The following is a 16,975-nucleotide window of genomic DNA, read 5'->3' as shown; positions in this document are numbered from 1 at the left end:
TTCGTTGGATGTAAAGATTTAATAACATAACTAAAAAGAAATCGCAACGCACGCCTTTGATTCTCCCACTCGACAAAAGGAAAGGGATCTGACTATACACATACTTCATGACATAACTGACTTTTGGGACATCTGTATGTTGAATGCTTCTGGTTTCCAGATCCGTAGCAATACAAATGGTGTAACACATTCAAACGTTAAGTACAACATTATCTTGTGCAGCCATCTTTACCTCCACCACTAAAGGTGGACGGAGGTTATATTTTCACAGGTGTTTGTCTGTCTGTTTATCTGTGAGCAGGATATCTCAAAAAGTTATGGACGGATTCAAACGAAATTTAGTGCACAGATCGGGTGTATGACAAGGACAAATTGATTAGATTTTAATGAAGATCCGATTCCGGATCTGGAAACTAGAATTTAATTTTTTTTAAGTCATTCTTCATGATTGAGTGATAGGTTGGGCCAAAAATGATATATCGTGTGATATTTCAAAACGTTGTGGACGGATTGTGACAAAAAAATTTTGACAGGTTGGGTGTGTGACAAGGATGAATCAGTTACATTTTGGTGAAGATCCAGATCTGTATACGACAATTTTTTAAGTGATTCTTCACCATTGAGAGATCGGACCAAAAATGATATATAGCACAATATCTCAAAAGGTTATGGATGGATTTTGACAAAACTATGTGGATGAGTTGGGTAGATGACAAGACCAAGCCGATTCCATTTTGTTTAAGGTCAGGATCCAGATCCTGCCTATCGGTAGGATACAAAACGTAAACCTTTCAGCCTGGCGGAGGTATGGGCTCTACCCAGTGCCATTCTACTTTAACAGTGGTTTAAGGCCCTTGAAGGAGCTGGTACATAAATCACATGCCAGATAAGGACATTAGAACACATCAGTATGGTTTTACATGAATGACAAGGATATTAGCAAACACAGTAACTGACAGTACATTGGATTTAAACCTGGAATCTCAACATCATGGATGAATTGCTCAGATGTGGACAAACCGTGCAAAATTAAGTATTTGTTTTATTTTTAATTTACCTGTTTATTTCTCATTGCCGTTCTGCAAGCTCACAATCGCCGCTATTGCACAGAACGAAGTGGCTGAGTGGTCTCGAATGCGATGGCGAGACCTCAAGGTGCAGACCCTTGAGACTGCTCTGGAGAAGCATCTCGGTGATGTACATGCATTACCAGTGTCGGCACACGCCTTGCCTACTGTCCCGCACCTGGAGAGGAAGCTAAAGGCTTTCCGTAAATCCATCCCACCACTGCGGGACCTGAAACAAGAATGTCTACGTGAACGGTTGATGCATCCCTTTGTGCATGCTCCCTTCAATCAATTTATCTCAGAGATTTAAAATATGTTATTTTGTCGTAATTTTGAAAAACAAGATGGAGTGAATTATTTCGGGAATAATCATGATCCCATTTCACAGTCATTGGCAAGAACTGATGGAAAAGAGCGGGCGAAGTTTCAAGATAAACCCTGAAACCTTCACATTGGAGGACATTTTTTCCATGGAGCTACACAAGTACTCAGATATCATCGGGGAAGTCGTGGACAGTGCGGCCAAAGAGTTCAGCATTGAGAAGGTAAACATAAGTCACAGTAAACGATCAATCAAAGACATAGTTATCTTTAACATAATTTGTCCCGGTTAGACTTTTTGGTCATCCCATCTGAGCACTTCACTCATGATGCCGGTATTCCAGATTCAAATTCTACGTGCTCTGTTAATCTGATTGTAATCTATTGCGAAGAGGATAAGTTTCTGGCTGTGCGGGTGTCACGCTCCAAAGGGTTCCTCCCGTCATAGAATAATAAAAAATGGTACCTTTGGAAATTAAAAATCAATTTACTTGGTTGGAAAGCTATAATCGATTTATTCGAACAATAATTAATGTCCCTTTAATATTAAAGATGCCCGTTTCAAAAAGCCCCTGTTTCCGGGACTGAGGAAGAAGTAGTAGGACCTCGAGCTTTAATGTAGACATGTTGTGATTGTAAAGGATAGTGGTAGTGGTAGAATAATATAAATGGTACAATGGGAAAGGTAATAATCTATTTACCTGGAACAAAAATTTGTCTGTTTAATTATAAAGATATCTGTTTGACAAAGCCCTTATTTCCATAATTGAAGGAGAAGCGAAATGAGAGTTTTTTTTTCTTGTATCCCTTGTCGAGGCTCGTATGAGAGCTAACACAACACACAGCAAGGAGGGGGCATGAGACAAGAGAGGTGGGAGTGTGAAGGACAAAACAGTGGGGAACAGAGGCATTAGATCTGTGGAAGGGAGAGGGATGGGGCGGGGAACATGGGGAATACAAATGGACATTACAGGGACTTTCAGGAAGGAAAGCAGGGAATTTGAAGGAGGTGGGTTTGGGGTGGATTAACGGAGGTAGAAAAGATCGAGGATTTGGATGGGGGATGATAAGAGGTGGCGGTGAACAGCTTCTTTGAAGGCCTGGAGGGATGAGTGGGGTTGAAGAGAGTGTGGGAGTTTATTCCAAAGGTGGGGAAAAAGAGGAATGAAAGAGTGAAGGTGGGCAGTGATTCATGATGTTGGTAGTTTTACCAGAAAGGGGTTGTTGGCAAACCTTGAGCACCCTGCGAAATATGGTGGGGACATATCTCAGACAGAGCAGGGTGATGAGACCAGACAGGAGACAGAAGAAGACAGAAAGACCACCGACCTGCCTGCGGTGAGAGAGTGAGAGGCCCAAAGACTCAGCCTCATCGCGGGAGATACCAATAATCTTAAATGCCTTGGCTTCCACAGCATGAAACCGAGAAAGGTGAGAGCCAGGAGCACAACCCCAGAGGGGAGAGCAGTACTCCATCAGGCTATGGGCGAAAGCTTTATATGTGGTCAGGAGCTCAGGTGTGCCAAGGAAGGGCTTTGCACGATGGAGGATTCCCAGTCAGCGACTGGCTTTGGAGGCCAGGTTGGAAATGTGACTTTCCCAGGAAAGATCATGGCAGATAGTGACACCTAGAAACTTGAATGAAAGGACTTCTTCCAGAAGGTTGTTGAGAAAGTAGTTGGGGAGGGGGGTTCCAAACGGTATTTTCGTAGAGACATAGTGAGAGTGTGAGATTTGTCCAGATTGAAAGACATGTTCCACGTGTTGGACCAGTTTGTGATTTTACCCAGATCTGCAGTGAGCGAAGAAGCTGCTGCTTGTCAGTCTGAGGGATGACAGATGGCACGACAGAGGGTGGAGTCATCAGCAAAGAGATAAAGAGGATTTTCCAGAGAGTCGGAGAGATCAGAAACAACGACATATGCTGCAACTATTGGGGATTTCCTATTTCTGATGGGAGGTCATAACATAGCTGTTATAAATTGATTCAATGATTTTTACTCTCTTGAAATGATTATAATCTGTCATTGTGTATGTTTCAGATATTTTAGCTCTAACATCAGCCTTGACTTGGTCTCCTAAAAAAATAAAATTCTGGTTCGCTATCGTTTTTCATTTGATTTACCTTTCTCAGGGCAAAACTCCTCGTTAATAAATAGTACGACTTCACTCAGAGTCGATGTTAACCTGACTTTCCTCTTTCTGATGAATTCATTGGAAATCCATTCCTACCTTTTACAACTAGAAGGGTACTCAAGAGAGCGCATACCTCCACCCCACAATGCCTGATTCCACAAGAACATATAACCGGCACAATACAATTTTAAAATATCATGCTATACAGTACTATATCGTTTTTGGCCCTATCTCTCAATGGTGAAGAATCACCTAAAAAATTAAATAATTCTCCTATCCAGATCCAGATCCTTCCACAACTTTTTGAGATATTCTCAAAGCAAACAAACACACAAACAAACAAACAAACAGACAGAGAGAAAGGGATGAAAACATAACCTCATTCACCTTTGGTGGTAGAGGTAAAAAGTAGACATTTTGGAACAGGACAAAATTTAATTTTAATTCTCCATAATTAAGCATTTTGATGTACTCGGACCTTTCTGGGTTACTAAATGTGGTGGCTTAGTGAGGCTCTGTAATGCTGAGCTTCCAATGGGAGACCCAAAAGTATAACTTCCCATTTTACTTTTACTGTTTTTTGCCTCCACATTTCCAGGGTATCCAAGAGGTGGTGGACACCTGGGAAGGCATGGAGTTCACCGTTTTGCAGTTTCTGAATGGCAAGCGTGACTGTGGCTTCATCCTGGGAGGAACAGACAGCATATTGCAGAACCTTGATGACAGCAGTATGCTCCTGCAAAGTATGATGGGAAGCCAGCACATTGGGCCATTCTTCATTACTGTGCAGGCTTGGGAGAAGACTCTGTCCCTCATCAATGAAGTCATCGAGGTAGCATTTATGCATTAGCCCTTATGCTCTTCAATAATCCTATTGGTATTGTATGCAAGAATTTCAATGACTCATTTTCAAAGTGAACCTCAAGGAAATTGTCTACGGCTCTTAATACTTGCCATAAATCGTCTTCCTTGTTTGCGTCAGAAAAGGAAAAACAGAAATTGAGAATGGGAAGAGAAAGGAGGATGGTTTTAGAGTGGAGGAGTGGAGAGAGAAGAGAAATTAGTTTGGAAAGAGAGTGAAGGGATGGGGAAAATATAGAACAAAAAGGGGAAGTGGTTCAACACACATTGTGTTTGTATGTTTTATGAATACTGTGCCCTGCAAAACTATTAACCCCCCCCCCCCCCCAAATCTAAAGTTTTGACATTTTGATGTCACTTGAGTTTATTTCATGATTCTCTCAAATCAATCTTAATATGTAGAGTCTTCACAAACTACTCCATAGTAATAAAGCAAAAAAATGCAGATAAAATGTGAATACGTTTGATTAACAGAGAAAATCAGATGGTTCTCAGTTGTATAAGTATTCAAACCCTTTCACTAATGAACGCTACATCACTTCAGCAGCAAATTATCTTATATATTATTTCCGAGTTTGTGGTTTCGTGTTGCGCTATCTTCGACTTTGTTCTGCGCTCGAGTAACGTGATATTCGGCTTACATTATCTCAAAGACCATATGAGGTGCATGGTACAAAAAAAAGGAAATAAAATGGTTCTGAAACAGTGAAATTGTATTCCACTTACTGCATTAAAGTAAAATTACTACTGATACTCTGTATCAGTTCCTTTCTCAAACACACCCACCCCAACATGTCGCGCAGAGCGCGGGTTTTGCTAGTTTGTTTAAAGGGTTACAAAATATTTGTAACTAGCATAACCCGCGCTCTGCGCGACATGTTGGGGTGAGAGTGTTTGAGAAAGGAACTGATGCAGAGTATCAGTAGTAATTTTACTTTAATGCAGTAAGTGGAATACGATTTCACTGTTTCAGAACCATTTTATTTACATTTTTTGTACCATGCACCTCATATGGTCTTTGAGATAATGTAAGCCGAATATCACGTTACTCGAGCGCAGAACAAAGTCGAAGATAGCGCGACACGAAACCACAAACTCAGAAATAATATATAAGATGGGTTCCACCTGTATGTAATCAGTGGTTTAAATTACAAATTAAAGCTCCCCCACTTAACTAAGGAGTTTTAAGGTGCAACTCACTTGGTCAACCATCAAGGTTACCAAGGAGCTTTCCAAAGAAGTCAGACATGAAGTGGTGGAGAATCATGTTCAGGAGAGGGTTATAAGAAGATTTCAAAATCACTCATTAACTCTGAGTTCGATGAAATTCATCATTAGGAAGTGGAAGACGTATCATACCACCCAGACTCTACCCAGATCAGGTCGCCCAGCCAAACTCAACACCCTGGCAAGCAGGAAACTGGTTCGGGATGTCACTGCAAATCCAACAGTGACTGAAAGATCTACAGACTCTATGTCTGAGATGGGGGGGTCAGGGTTCATCAATCAACAATATCCCGTTCCCTTCACAAAGCTGGCATCTCTGAACAGGTGGCAAGAAAAACCATTTCTGAAAAAAACACATCTGAAAGCTAGTATGAAGTTTATGAAAAAGTATCTTAATGATACTGCAGGCATGTGGAGAAAAGTTTTGTGGTCAGACGAGACAAAAATTGAACTTTTTGTTCTAAATTTAAAGTGCTACATCTGGAGCAAACCTAACACTGCACATCACACAGTCAACACCATCCTTACTGTCAAGCATGGTGGTGGCAGCATCATGTTATGGCACTGATTTTCATCAGCGGGGACTGGGTAGATTGTCAGGATAGAAGGTACAATGGACGGAGCAAGGTACAGGAGAATCCTTGATGAAAACCTGCTTGAGTCAGCCATGAATCTGAAACTGGGTCAGGGATTCATATTTGAGGAGGACAATGATCTGAAACACAAAGCTAAGGCTACACTGGAGTTGCTGAATAAGAATAAAATAAATGTTCTTGAGTGACCCAGTCAAAGTCCTGACTTGAACCCAATTTAACATTTATGAGGAGACTTGAAGATCGCAGTCCATCGACGATCTCCATCAAACTTGGCAGAACGAGAGCAAGTTTCACGTGAAGAATGGGCAAAGATTTCACCATCTCACTGTACAAAGATGGTAGACACCTACCCAAAAAATACTCATAGCAGTCATTGCTGCAAAAGGTGCTGACACCAAGTACTAACCGAGGGGCTGAATAGTTTTACAACCAGTGAATTTTGATTTGTACATGTGTTTTTGCAGGCATCCCTGTTGTTTTCTTTGTTGTTTGTTTCTACCTAATTTGTAATTCATCTAAATGTAGCATTATTCGTAGGGAGTGAATAGTTTTGCAGGCCATTGCAGAGGTCCCAAATTCTGAAAAGAATTGAGTTGGAGGTTATACCAAGTTGAGTCGATTGGTTCAAGAAGAATTATTTTCTTACAAAGCATTATATAAAGAGTGAGATTTATCTCTGATGTCGGGGATTTTCAAGTTCATTTTTTAAAAATCACTATTATGACTTTTGTTTGCACTTGACTGAAACTCCATCTTTCTGAGTGACTGAAAACAATGATGGTGACTTTAAGATGATGAAAAACATGAAATTTTACAGGTATGGCTGCTGGTTCAGCGAAAATGGATGTACCTGGAAAATGTCTTCACTGGGGGAGACCTTCGTGCGCAACTTCCGGATGAGGCTGGTCGGTTTGATGACATTGATGGATGCTTCAAGAAGGTAAGGTCATTGATCTCATGGCACTTTTTGAGTTATTTAGGGGAAAACTGTCATGATGTCATTCAATTAATTTATTTTTCATTCAGTTTATTAACGTTGAAGCCATTGGAAGTGGGCAGTAACATGGCCAATGAGCAATCACAATGTTGAGAAGGTTTATGTTTATCTGGTGTTTGTTCTCTAGATCATGGTGGATACCATGAAGAACCCCCTTATCAAGAGCCATTGCCAAGAACAAGGCAGGCTTTCTGAGCTACGTGCCTTAAACCAAGGTCTTGAGATCTGCCAGAAGAGACTGAGTACCTACTTAGACTCAAAACGCAACGTCTTTCCCCGCTTCTTCTTCCTCTCGGATGATGATCTTCTGAATATTCTTTGCAAGAAGGATCCTGAAGGACTTCAGGAGCATATAGTGAAGGTTATCTGATCATTATTGTCTGGAACTCCAATCTGATTTATAAATATTTTGCTTTTGATTTATTCGCAATTCAGGTGTCACTGCCATCAAACCACATTATCATTTCCTTTTCAAACAAACGAATGAACAACCTGTCCTTGTGTCCGGGTTAATTCTCCAGGATTTTGCGTTTCACACTAACTTGTAATACCGACTCCGACCTGGAGTGGCGTTATACGATACACATTTACTTAGAAAGAATTGGGGTCCTACCCCCACCTTGAATCCCCAGGAATATTAATATTTTACCACCTGAAACCTTCGTGTGTACACCCCAAGTACAACGAGCAGTCTTCAACTCATTCCGTCCAGCGGTTCAGGAGTGCATGGCAGTCAAACACACAAATAAACAGACATTCTTGAATGATTGTATGATGGTGAAATGCTTAGTTGTACTTTATTTGATCCTGAGTGTGGGTGGGGTGGGGACAGAGTTAGGGATCATAAATTTTAACAAATAATGTTAAGCTCTTGCATGTCATCACTATTCATCAATTTCATAAAATCTGCAAAAAAAAAAGGAATTTCTCTGAAATGTGTGACTTTTGCATTTGTCAGATGTTTGACAACGTGGCGTCGCTTCGGCTCATTGAGAACGCTGGCAATTTTGAGGGTATGCTGGTGACGGCAATGGTATCTACTGAAGGTGAAGAGATGCCTTTCATTAAGGTGGTTCCAACAGATGGCCCTGTCGAGGAATGGATGACAGCAGTATCACAGGAGATGTATCGATCAAACCATCAGCTCATCAAGCATGCTGTGTACACCTACTGCCAGGAGACTAGCAGGTTGGATTGCTTTTCTACCACCATTTCCGTTTTGTGAATAAGTTTTGAGGATCATGGAAGAGCTAAACGGCAGGGGGTTTAAGGTTAATGGAGTGGTAATAATCACTTGTCCAGTGCTAAATTTTAATCAGGTACCTGAGCTCTGTAAAAATGTTGGCTCTGATGTCATCGCCAGATCTACCCTCACATCAAGTTTAAAAGTCAGATCAGTTTGTCTCTGCTCTCTAGCCAACTATGTAGTGAGATTAAGAAAAGTTGTTTTTTTTTTTTCGTTTAGTACCATGTGGTAAGGGATGACACTAACAGCTTGGTACACACACTTGCCAGGACTGTCAAGCCTGGGTTCTGTTGAAGAAATTCTCAATTCCTTTTCTACATTTGATTGATTTATTAAAACAACAAAAAACATATGCAAATGGAGAATTTCTTGATGAAGTTCAGCAACACAATCCTCCTCCAAAAAATTCTGATTCCATATGGAAACTTTAAATTCTTATATAGTATTCAGTGAGACTAGGTCTGTTCATTCTCCAGACATGCTGATGCCATAGCTAACATGTTGAGGGTTCAGGGAAGAGATCACTCACAGCTTCGTTGCAGCAGCCATCTGGAGGTCAGCTTAATTTTGAAGGGATAAGGAATATTTATGACCGAAAGCTTGATAGGAGTTTTTATATAATATTCATTCATCAGAGGGGGTGAGATCATCCAACGATGTTTTGATCATCCTCGAGACAGAATTAAGTCCTTTTGGTGCCAGAATGGATCACACATGGCTCCTTGGTCTCGAGGTCAGAAGGTCAGCCCACATTGAAAAGGCTAGGGAAAAATTTATAATCGAAAGCTGACAAGAGTGCAAGAAAATATCTGCATAACACCTTAAGCAAACATTTCATTGAAACGAGAATGGTGTCTCAACCAGACTTTCAGACTGTTTACATACGAGAATCCCTTATGAAGCAGAATAAATAAAATCAAATAATAGGTAATTCTATTATACTGAATAATAATTATCAATCATGTTTAATTGACAACATTTTTATTTTTATTTTATTTTATTTTTGTCACCCTCAAACCCACTATGCTAATTTTTGGAGAAATTTGCATCGACAGTTCGAATCCCGACACAGCTATAAACTGTCATCCCATTGTTTTCCAGCTTGGGAGATTCATCAAATGTGTGTGCCGTCTCTTGGATGGACATTGAACCGGGTGTCCCATCTGCTGATATTGGTTATTTTGTTGTTTTTCACATTAATTGGTGTCTTTCTTGGAGTTGATGAAAGAAGATAAAGCTTTGGGTCGGATAAACATCTGAGAGTGTTGAAGGAGATGCAGAGTAGAGAGGCATGATGTTAACATAGATAACATCATGCTTGCCTGCTCTGCTAACATGAGCCCGTGTCATTGATGTATTATAGGCCTACTCTTGCTCATACAACGTGATAACCATTCAGATTCTTCACAACAACTGCAGCCACATCACTGATCCACTCAGACCAGGGGTGGACTCACGGTATTCTGGGCCCTCAGGCAAAAAGGGTCTTTGGGCCCCCTAGATAGCATTCTTGAATGACACTTAGGGTGAAATCACTTTAGCCAAATTATGTAAAATGAAGGAGAGAGCGGACGTTCGGACCGACCGAGCCAATTCGCATCTTCGGCTGTTTGAACACACATGACGGTATTTCCCGAAAAGATTAATGAAACATACCTGTTAAGATGGTTAATAATGTTTTTGGACAAAGAGGGAACAAACCCTGTTTTTTGTAACGCTTTTGTGGCTAATAACCATTTTGTGTTAAGTTTGAAATTGTACCTTTAACAGCGGTAAATATTATTTATTTACAGCAAGGAAAATGTTGTTTAACAGAAATAAATGACTAAAGTGCATTTTTGGGGGAATCGATCAAAATCTACTTTCAATCCTCAACAATGAATATACCATGTTTAAATGTACCTTCTAAAATGACCTTCCTCAACTATTTATGAAAATGTAAACCTTATTATTTATTTATTTATTTATTTATTTTGATGGTCCGGGTCTTCTGTCAGTGCCCCAATGCCCGACTGCTCAGTCCGCCCCGACGCAGACTTAAGCTGGTTGGGAGCATCCATGGTTTTCTATGCCTTCGCTTCCTCAAGGGTGTAAATACTTTTTGTAAACATAAGATAATTCACCAAATCTGGTTATTAAATGGTTGAATGTTTATCTCACTTCTGGACCATGCTGTAGTCGAGAATTAATTGGGGTCTTTGTCTGCCTATGACCTGTATTGTTATAATATCGCTCCCGAGACAAAGTATCCAGTATATTGACATGACCAACCTTCGGGACGAGCTTTTACCCCAATTATTTGGCCAGGAAACTGATGAAAGCACACAAAAAGCATGATAACTCAACCGATCGTGAACTTGGGAGTTTTATTTTTCAGCTGTTGCAGAGCTTAGTTCCACCTCAGATGGATTGATTTTCCAGAGTTCCGCTCCGGTGTGCTCCGGCTCGATTACGCCCCTGATAATAACAGCTCAATTTGAGATGCAATGTTCGAAGAGAGCTGAAAAGGTCTTCAGTAGATATGATCCGTAACGTGAGATGGCAATGACCCAGTATCTTGAAAGAGCAGGAATGAATTGACGCACGAAGGTCACATCACAGACATATTGTCTTGAAGGATGAAGATATTGACTTGTTTGGCATTCCTGTCTCAGCACAAGGTTTATGTTTCTAAGATCCCAGGTTTAAATCCCATGTATGTTGCTAATTTGTTCCCTGTCAACAAATTCCTTTATACTTCACGTAAAAGTACACTGATGTCGACTAAGGTCTTTGATGTGCATGTGATTTATGTCCAGGTTCAAGCATGCCTTCCCAATGTACAAGGTGTTCGAGATGAAGTGCATGATTTTACATATTTATTATTGACAAAATATTGTTGACACAAACATAAAACTACTACCACGAAACTAATGTAGACACAAGACTGTTCCAAAGTTAAGGTCTTCTAATGAGATCATGAGTTTATCACGTGATAGTTTTCATCTGTGATGCCGGCCTATCTTTACGGTCTCAAAACGGTTGCTTTGACAGAGAGAGACAAGAGAGGCTGTGAGAACAACTGGGTCAGGAGTATTACAGGAGGAAGAGGCTGGATAGAATGAGGAGGAAGGAGATTGGTGTGCAGATGAGTAAAAAAAAAAAAATGGGCGAAATGGGCTGGACACTCGGTGCGGATGGAGGAAGAGAGAATGGCAAAGAGAGTAGACAGGTTGAGGAAGCAAGGCAGGAGGAAAAGAGGTCGACCGCGGTTCAGATGGGAAGATTGGGTGAGGATCATCAGTGCAATCGGTGGAAGGATGAACTCATTTTCCCTGCATGCTTTGATGAAGGCTTCCCTTGGCCACTGACAACCCCGGATCTTAATCCGTGTGACTTCTTCTTCTGGGATTCCTTTTAAGAATGCCCCAAAAACTGTTGACCTGAAAATAGCATGCGATCGAGGATTAGCCAAGAAGCTTTGGGAAAACTTATGGAAATGTGCATCCTGATGTGTGCTGTGCCGAATCGGAACGGTGGGCGGAGTGAACATATCCTTACATGAAACTAAATGAGGTTTTCCTCTGTACACTGGTACCAGTTTTATATTTCTGGAATTTATAGTTCATTATTGACAAACATGTAAACTCGTGGAATTTCACCTGCAGCACCTGCATGAATAAGGAACGGAATAAATAAATGCAGCCGTAGGTGAGCAGAAAGATTCTACGTAACTGAGTGGGTCAGTGGATGAACACATTCAACGTACCTGGGCTGGAGAGGAAGTGCTGTTGGTGCATGGCCAGATTAAAGATAGGAGAAGGCCAAGGTGCCAACAGTATATGGATATACTTACAGTAATAGGACAATTCCTCCACCTCCACCTTTCACTATGTGATTCTTGGCTTCACAATCCCAGAAAGTGACAAGTGATGCAGATTACGATCCCCATTGGTGTTAATCAATCCACTTGAGAAACTATTCTAATATATTTACCTTTTTACCATTTGGGGGATTTTGGACAGCAACCTCTTTTTCAAGGCGTTATTTGAGTGCAAGTTACCTTGAGGGCAATAAGAGTCAACCAGAAAGTATGGACTGGCATCACATTATTGAAGAACAATCAGATGTGGAAGACAAATTGTGCCCTCTCTGGTCATCAGTGAGCCTGATGGGTTTGCAGCGACATTCCGGCCACGACATGGCAATTCTCGTTCTCCGGTAGCTTGGATCCAAACAGCTAATCATGTTGCCTTTAGATGGGTATGAATCCACAACCTCATGTCAGTCCTCTGTACACACAATTCAACTAGGATACCACATGGGTATGGTGACATGCAGCATGTTTGGATGCATTCGTATAATGTCTCGGAATTCAGTGTTGATAAGTTACGTGTGCTCATTTTTAAACAGGGTGGATTGGATCTTGCTCTACCAGGCTACAGTGATACTTGCAGCTTGCCAGGTCTGGTGGACATGGGAAGTGGAGGATGCATTTCGCCAGCTCCAGACTGGAGACAAGACTGCTATGAAAGATGTCATGAAGCAGATTCATGTGCAGATAGATGCACTTGTGGGACGTGTTGGTGGTTCGCTTTCACCAAATGACTACAGCAAGTTAAACATGGTGCTCATCATAGACGTACACGCACGAGACATTGTGGATGGCTTTGTACGAGACAGGTACATCTCACTATCTCAGTAGCTAGTAATACAACATTATCTGTCATACTATTTGCTCGAACCTGCACTGGCCAGTAAGTGGGATTTATCGTTATTATTTTGTTTGGTGCATATCATGAATGCACTTTCACTACACAGTGTAATGGATGGACGGCAGTTTGCCTGGGAAAGCCAATTACGGTTTTACTGGGAGCGTGAGCAGAATTCACTCAAGATCCATCAATGCACTGGGATCTTCACTTACGGTCACGAGTACATGGGCCTCAATGGACGGCTGGTCATCACTCCGCTAACAGACCGCATCTTCCTGACACTAACACAGGTGTCTATTTCCTATCTGCGATTCCAGTATACTGACACCAGTAGTTGTTATCTACTGTTATGCTCACAATACATAGGGTTATATTATCAAGTTAAAAGTTTGAATAGTTGTTAACTTTGAAACAAGACCCAATAATAAATTGAACAGATTGGTTCTCGCAGTCCTTGTGCCTTTCCTCAATATTTGTGGATGGTTGAGCTCATTATGCATAACTGCAGGATAAAGACAGGCCATGTCTTCCTGCAGGCACTTTCAATGCACTTAGGAGGTGCTCCTTCAGGCCCTGCTGGGACTGGGAAGACTGAGACTGTGAAAGACCTGGCTAAGGCTTTGGGTCAACTGTGTGTGGTAACCAACTGCAGCGAAGGCATGGATTTTATGGTAAATCAAAATCTCATGACTATATCAACCTAACCCCCTCCCCTCACCCCCTCACCCAGGCACTCCTATTTTACCTTCTTACCAATCCATTAATTGAACATGATCATTATTTTAAACAGGGATGTATGACCGCACATATAAATCCTGCATTACCTGCTATACCACAGGCCATAGGAAAGGTATTATCTGGCCTGGCACAGAGTGGAGCTTGGGGCTGTTTTGACGAGTTCAACCGCATTGACGCATCAGTTCTATCTGTCATAACTGCTCAGATACAGAGAATCCACAGTGCGCTCCAAATGCAGCTTGCACACTTCCAGGTGAGTTCCCCTTGGTTGTTTGTCTCTGTTTGCTCATGCTATGATGTTTCAAATACGACTTCAGACCAATTTAGCTTCGTATTGTGACTACATTTCCTGTATTTGCTGCTCCTGCTCTCTTCTAATTTGTAGTTCTTTCATTTGCTGGAGGAAGAATTGCATGGATAGCCTTTCAAGTCTGATTATGATGTCGTTGTACCAATCAGAAAATATATGAAAAGAGGAAATTGAGGTCGTCTAGTGATTAAGTTTCCTTGCATGAACAATCATCCAAAGATAGACATGTTACTCGCATCTTACCTTTCCTTTTTAGTTCGAGGGATGTGACATAGCACTGGACAAACGAGTGGGAATTTTCATCACCATGAACCCGAGTTATGCGGGTCGTACTGAGCTGCCGGAGTCATTGAAGTCCCTCTTTCGACCTGTAGTCGTGATGATTCCTGATGTTCAACAGATTTGTCAGATCATGCTATTCTCTCAAGGCTTCATGAGGGCCAAGGCAAGTCTTTGTGTCCTTCCAAAGTCTCCAATAATGAATGTTTCAACATTGAGATAATCCCAACATTCAGTTTAGAAGACTGGGAAATAAGCAATCATAAAGTTAACCTGTAGTCATAAAGTTTCAGTGGTTATGGTATTTTTGTAAATCGTTGTTTGTTGTCCTGTTTCACCTTTGACCCATTTTATAGCCTTTGGCTCAGAAAATGACAGTTCTGTATAGTCTTGCACGGAAGCAACTCAGTCAACAGCACCATTATGACTTTGGTCTTCGGGCCATCAAGGCCGTTCTCCTTATGTCTGGTGAACTGAAGCGACATTGTCCAGAGCTCTCAGAGGTGAGAGTGACTATGTAGTTGTCAAAGATAGATCTCATTTGAATAATTCAGTTTTACATTTGCCAGCAAATCCCTGAGGAAGGTATTGTTTCCAGTCAAAATGACATATTTTTCCTCCATCGATTACTGGATTTCCTGTTGCTATTGAAATATAAATTGTGGATTTATCTCTGAAACCTTTTGAAAAGTTAAAAAAGACTTTGATCATCCTTCATATTACTGACTGGTCTTCGTACGGCTGGGTGGCAGGATGTGTTGTTAGTCCGCGCATTACGCAACACAAACCTGCCCAAGCTGGTGTTCGAGGATCGGCATCTTTTCCTGGGTCTCGTCTCGGACCTCTTCCCTGGATTAAAGTCTCATCCAGTTCCTCAGCCTGCCTTACAAAGAGCTGCAGAGGAGGCCTTTACACTTAATGGCTATGTGCCATTATCTTTCCAGGTATGTGCAGACTCACCTCAGTGCAACAACTAAGTGGTATAAACAGCAATCAAACCAAAGTTTGAATTCAGTTTTATACATACAGCTTGTATAAAAGCCTGTCAAAAATGAAGGGTTGGAGTTATCTATATATAATTCCAGCTGTGTGTGTGTGTGTGTGTGTGTGTGTGTGTGTGTGTGTGTGTGTGTGTGTGTGTGTGTGTGTGTGTGTGTGTGTGTGTGTGTGTGTGTGTCTGTGACCGCTGTTTCTCGACAACCACTGGTCCGATCTAATTGAAACTTGCCAGGTATATTGCTGGGGACCTGAGTATGTGCCTTTTCAAGGTTTTATATTAATCGGACAAGTGCTTCTCAAGTTATGGCCATTTATTTACCAACCAATGACAAGACACGTTGCTGCGTAGGCGTGGCTCCATAGGCCGGTGCATGGCTGGCCGACGATGACGTCACGTGCCGTGCCAGTTACGATGGGGATCGGTACCTTAGTTACCGTGGTAATGGTCAATGGCAGCGAATGTCAGAGCAAGCAAAGACAGGGAGATAAACTTGATTTTAATTTGGATTTTAATTAGCTCTGTGTGTGTAAGTATCACAGCAGTTGTTACTTCAATGCAAGCGATAATTCGTGGAATGCATGTGAACATTCCGTATGGGCATGCACCACTTCCGGATGGTGATGACTTAATGTATTCTCATCATTTCTCGATTTCTTATGCGCATTTATAGATAAACACAATGCCCCAATCCAGTCGTCGTTTACGAGAGCAAAGGAATGGCCTGTGTGGTTGTTTGAAAGTTTTTTTGTTGTTTTTTTGGGGGGGTTGCACGTACGGCCACGCACGTATCGGCACGCGAGAGCGAAGGAACGGCCTGTGTGGTTGTTTCTAGCTCGCGGTTTAGGGTCAGGTATGGGAGCATGTGCCAGAACAGCACGTCGCTGCGTCCACTTTCCGCCGGTACTCCAGGGGCCTCCGTCTGGCCATCCCCCAGGCAGATGCCAGGCCCATCCCCATCTCCTTGAGATGATGGTCAACCTGCTGCAACCATGAGGCACGTGGTCGGACAACTGGCCTCCTCCACTCATGAGACTCCCTCGCTGAGAGAATCTGGTGAGCAGGATCAGCGTCAGGAAAACGAGCCACATGTCCATACAGCCGCAGCTGACGCTCACGGACTATGCAGGTAACAAATCTCATCCGAGTCTCTCTCAGCAACCGCTCGTTGGACACAAAATCCGACCAGCAATAGCCAAGGATTCTCCGAAGAGACCTGGTACCAAAGGAATTAAGTCTCCGTCTCAGATCCTTGGTCAAAGTCCAAGTCTCGCACCCATAGAGCAAGACTGGAAGTACCAAGGACCTGAAGACTCGGACTTTCGTCCTCCCGCACAGGTACCGGCAGCGCCACACCCCATGATCCAGTGAATCCATGACTCCCCAGGCCCGACCCAGACGTCTATTGACCTCCGGCTCACAACCTGCGGAGACATGAATATCACTGCCAAGGTAAGTGAATCTATCCACGACCTCAACATCCTCACCACAAACAGACACAGACAG

General features: G+C 42.0%; 1 protein-coding gene across 1 annotated transcript in view; it reads left to right on the top strand.

Annotated features, from left to right (window-relative positions):
* The window catches only part of LOC147011247 (dynein axonemal heavy chain 10-like), a 147,580-nt gene that overhangs the window by 24,992 nt on the left and 105,613 nt on the right, over positions 1-16,975 (top strand). The window contains exons 9-21 of the mRNA XM_085859696.1: positions 1,111-1,322; positions 1,456-1,612; positions 4,123-4,356; positions 7,026-7,148; positions 7,333-7,566; positions 8,164-8,393; positions 12,844-13,113; positions 13,252-13,435; positions 13,682-13,816; positions 13,984-14,136; positions 14,450-14,638; positions 14,829-14,975; positions 15,225-15,416. Coding sequence (XP_085715822.1) covers positions 1,111-1,322; positions 1,456-1,612; positions 4,123-4,356; positions 7,026-7,148; positions 7,333-7,566; positions 8,164-8,393; positions 12,844-13,113; positions 13,252-13,435; positions 13,682-13,816; positions 13,984-14,136; positions 14,450-14,638; positions 14,829-14,975; positions 15,225-15,416 — 2,460 coding nt within the window. The remainder of the gene's footprint in view (positions 1-1,110; positions 1,323-1,455; positions 1,613-4,122; positions 4,357-7,025; positions 7,149-7,332; positions 7,567-8,163; positions 8,394-12,843; positions 13,114-13,251; positions 13,436-13,681; positions 13,817-13,983; positions 14,137-14,449; positions 14,639-14,828; positions 14,976-15,224; positions 15,417-16,975) is intronic.

The sequence above is a fragment of the Eptatretus burgeri genome, chromosome 16 (assembly GCF_056783735.1).
Source record: "Eptatretus burgeri isolate ZD-2024b chromosome 16, Ebu_testis_v1, whole genome shotgun sequence".
Classification (NCBI taxonomy): Eukaryota; Metazoa; Chordata; class Myxini; order Myxiniformes; family Myxinidae; genus Eptatretus; species Eptatretus burgeri.
This window is presented reverse-complemented; position numbering and strand designations above follow the sequence as displayed.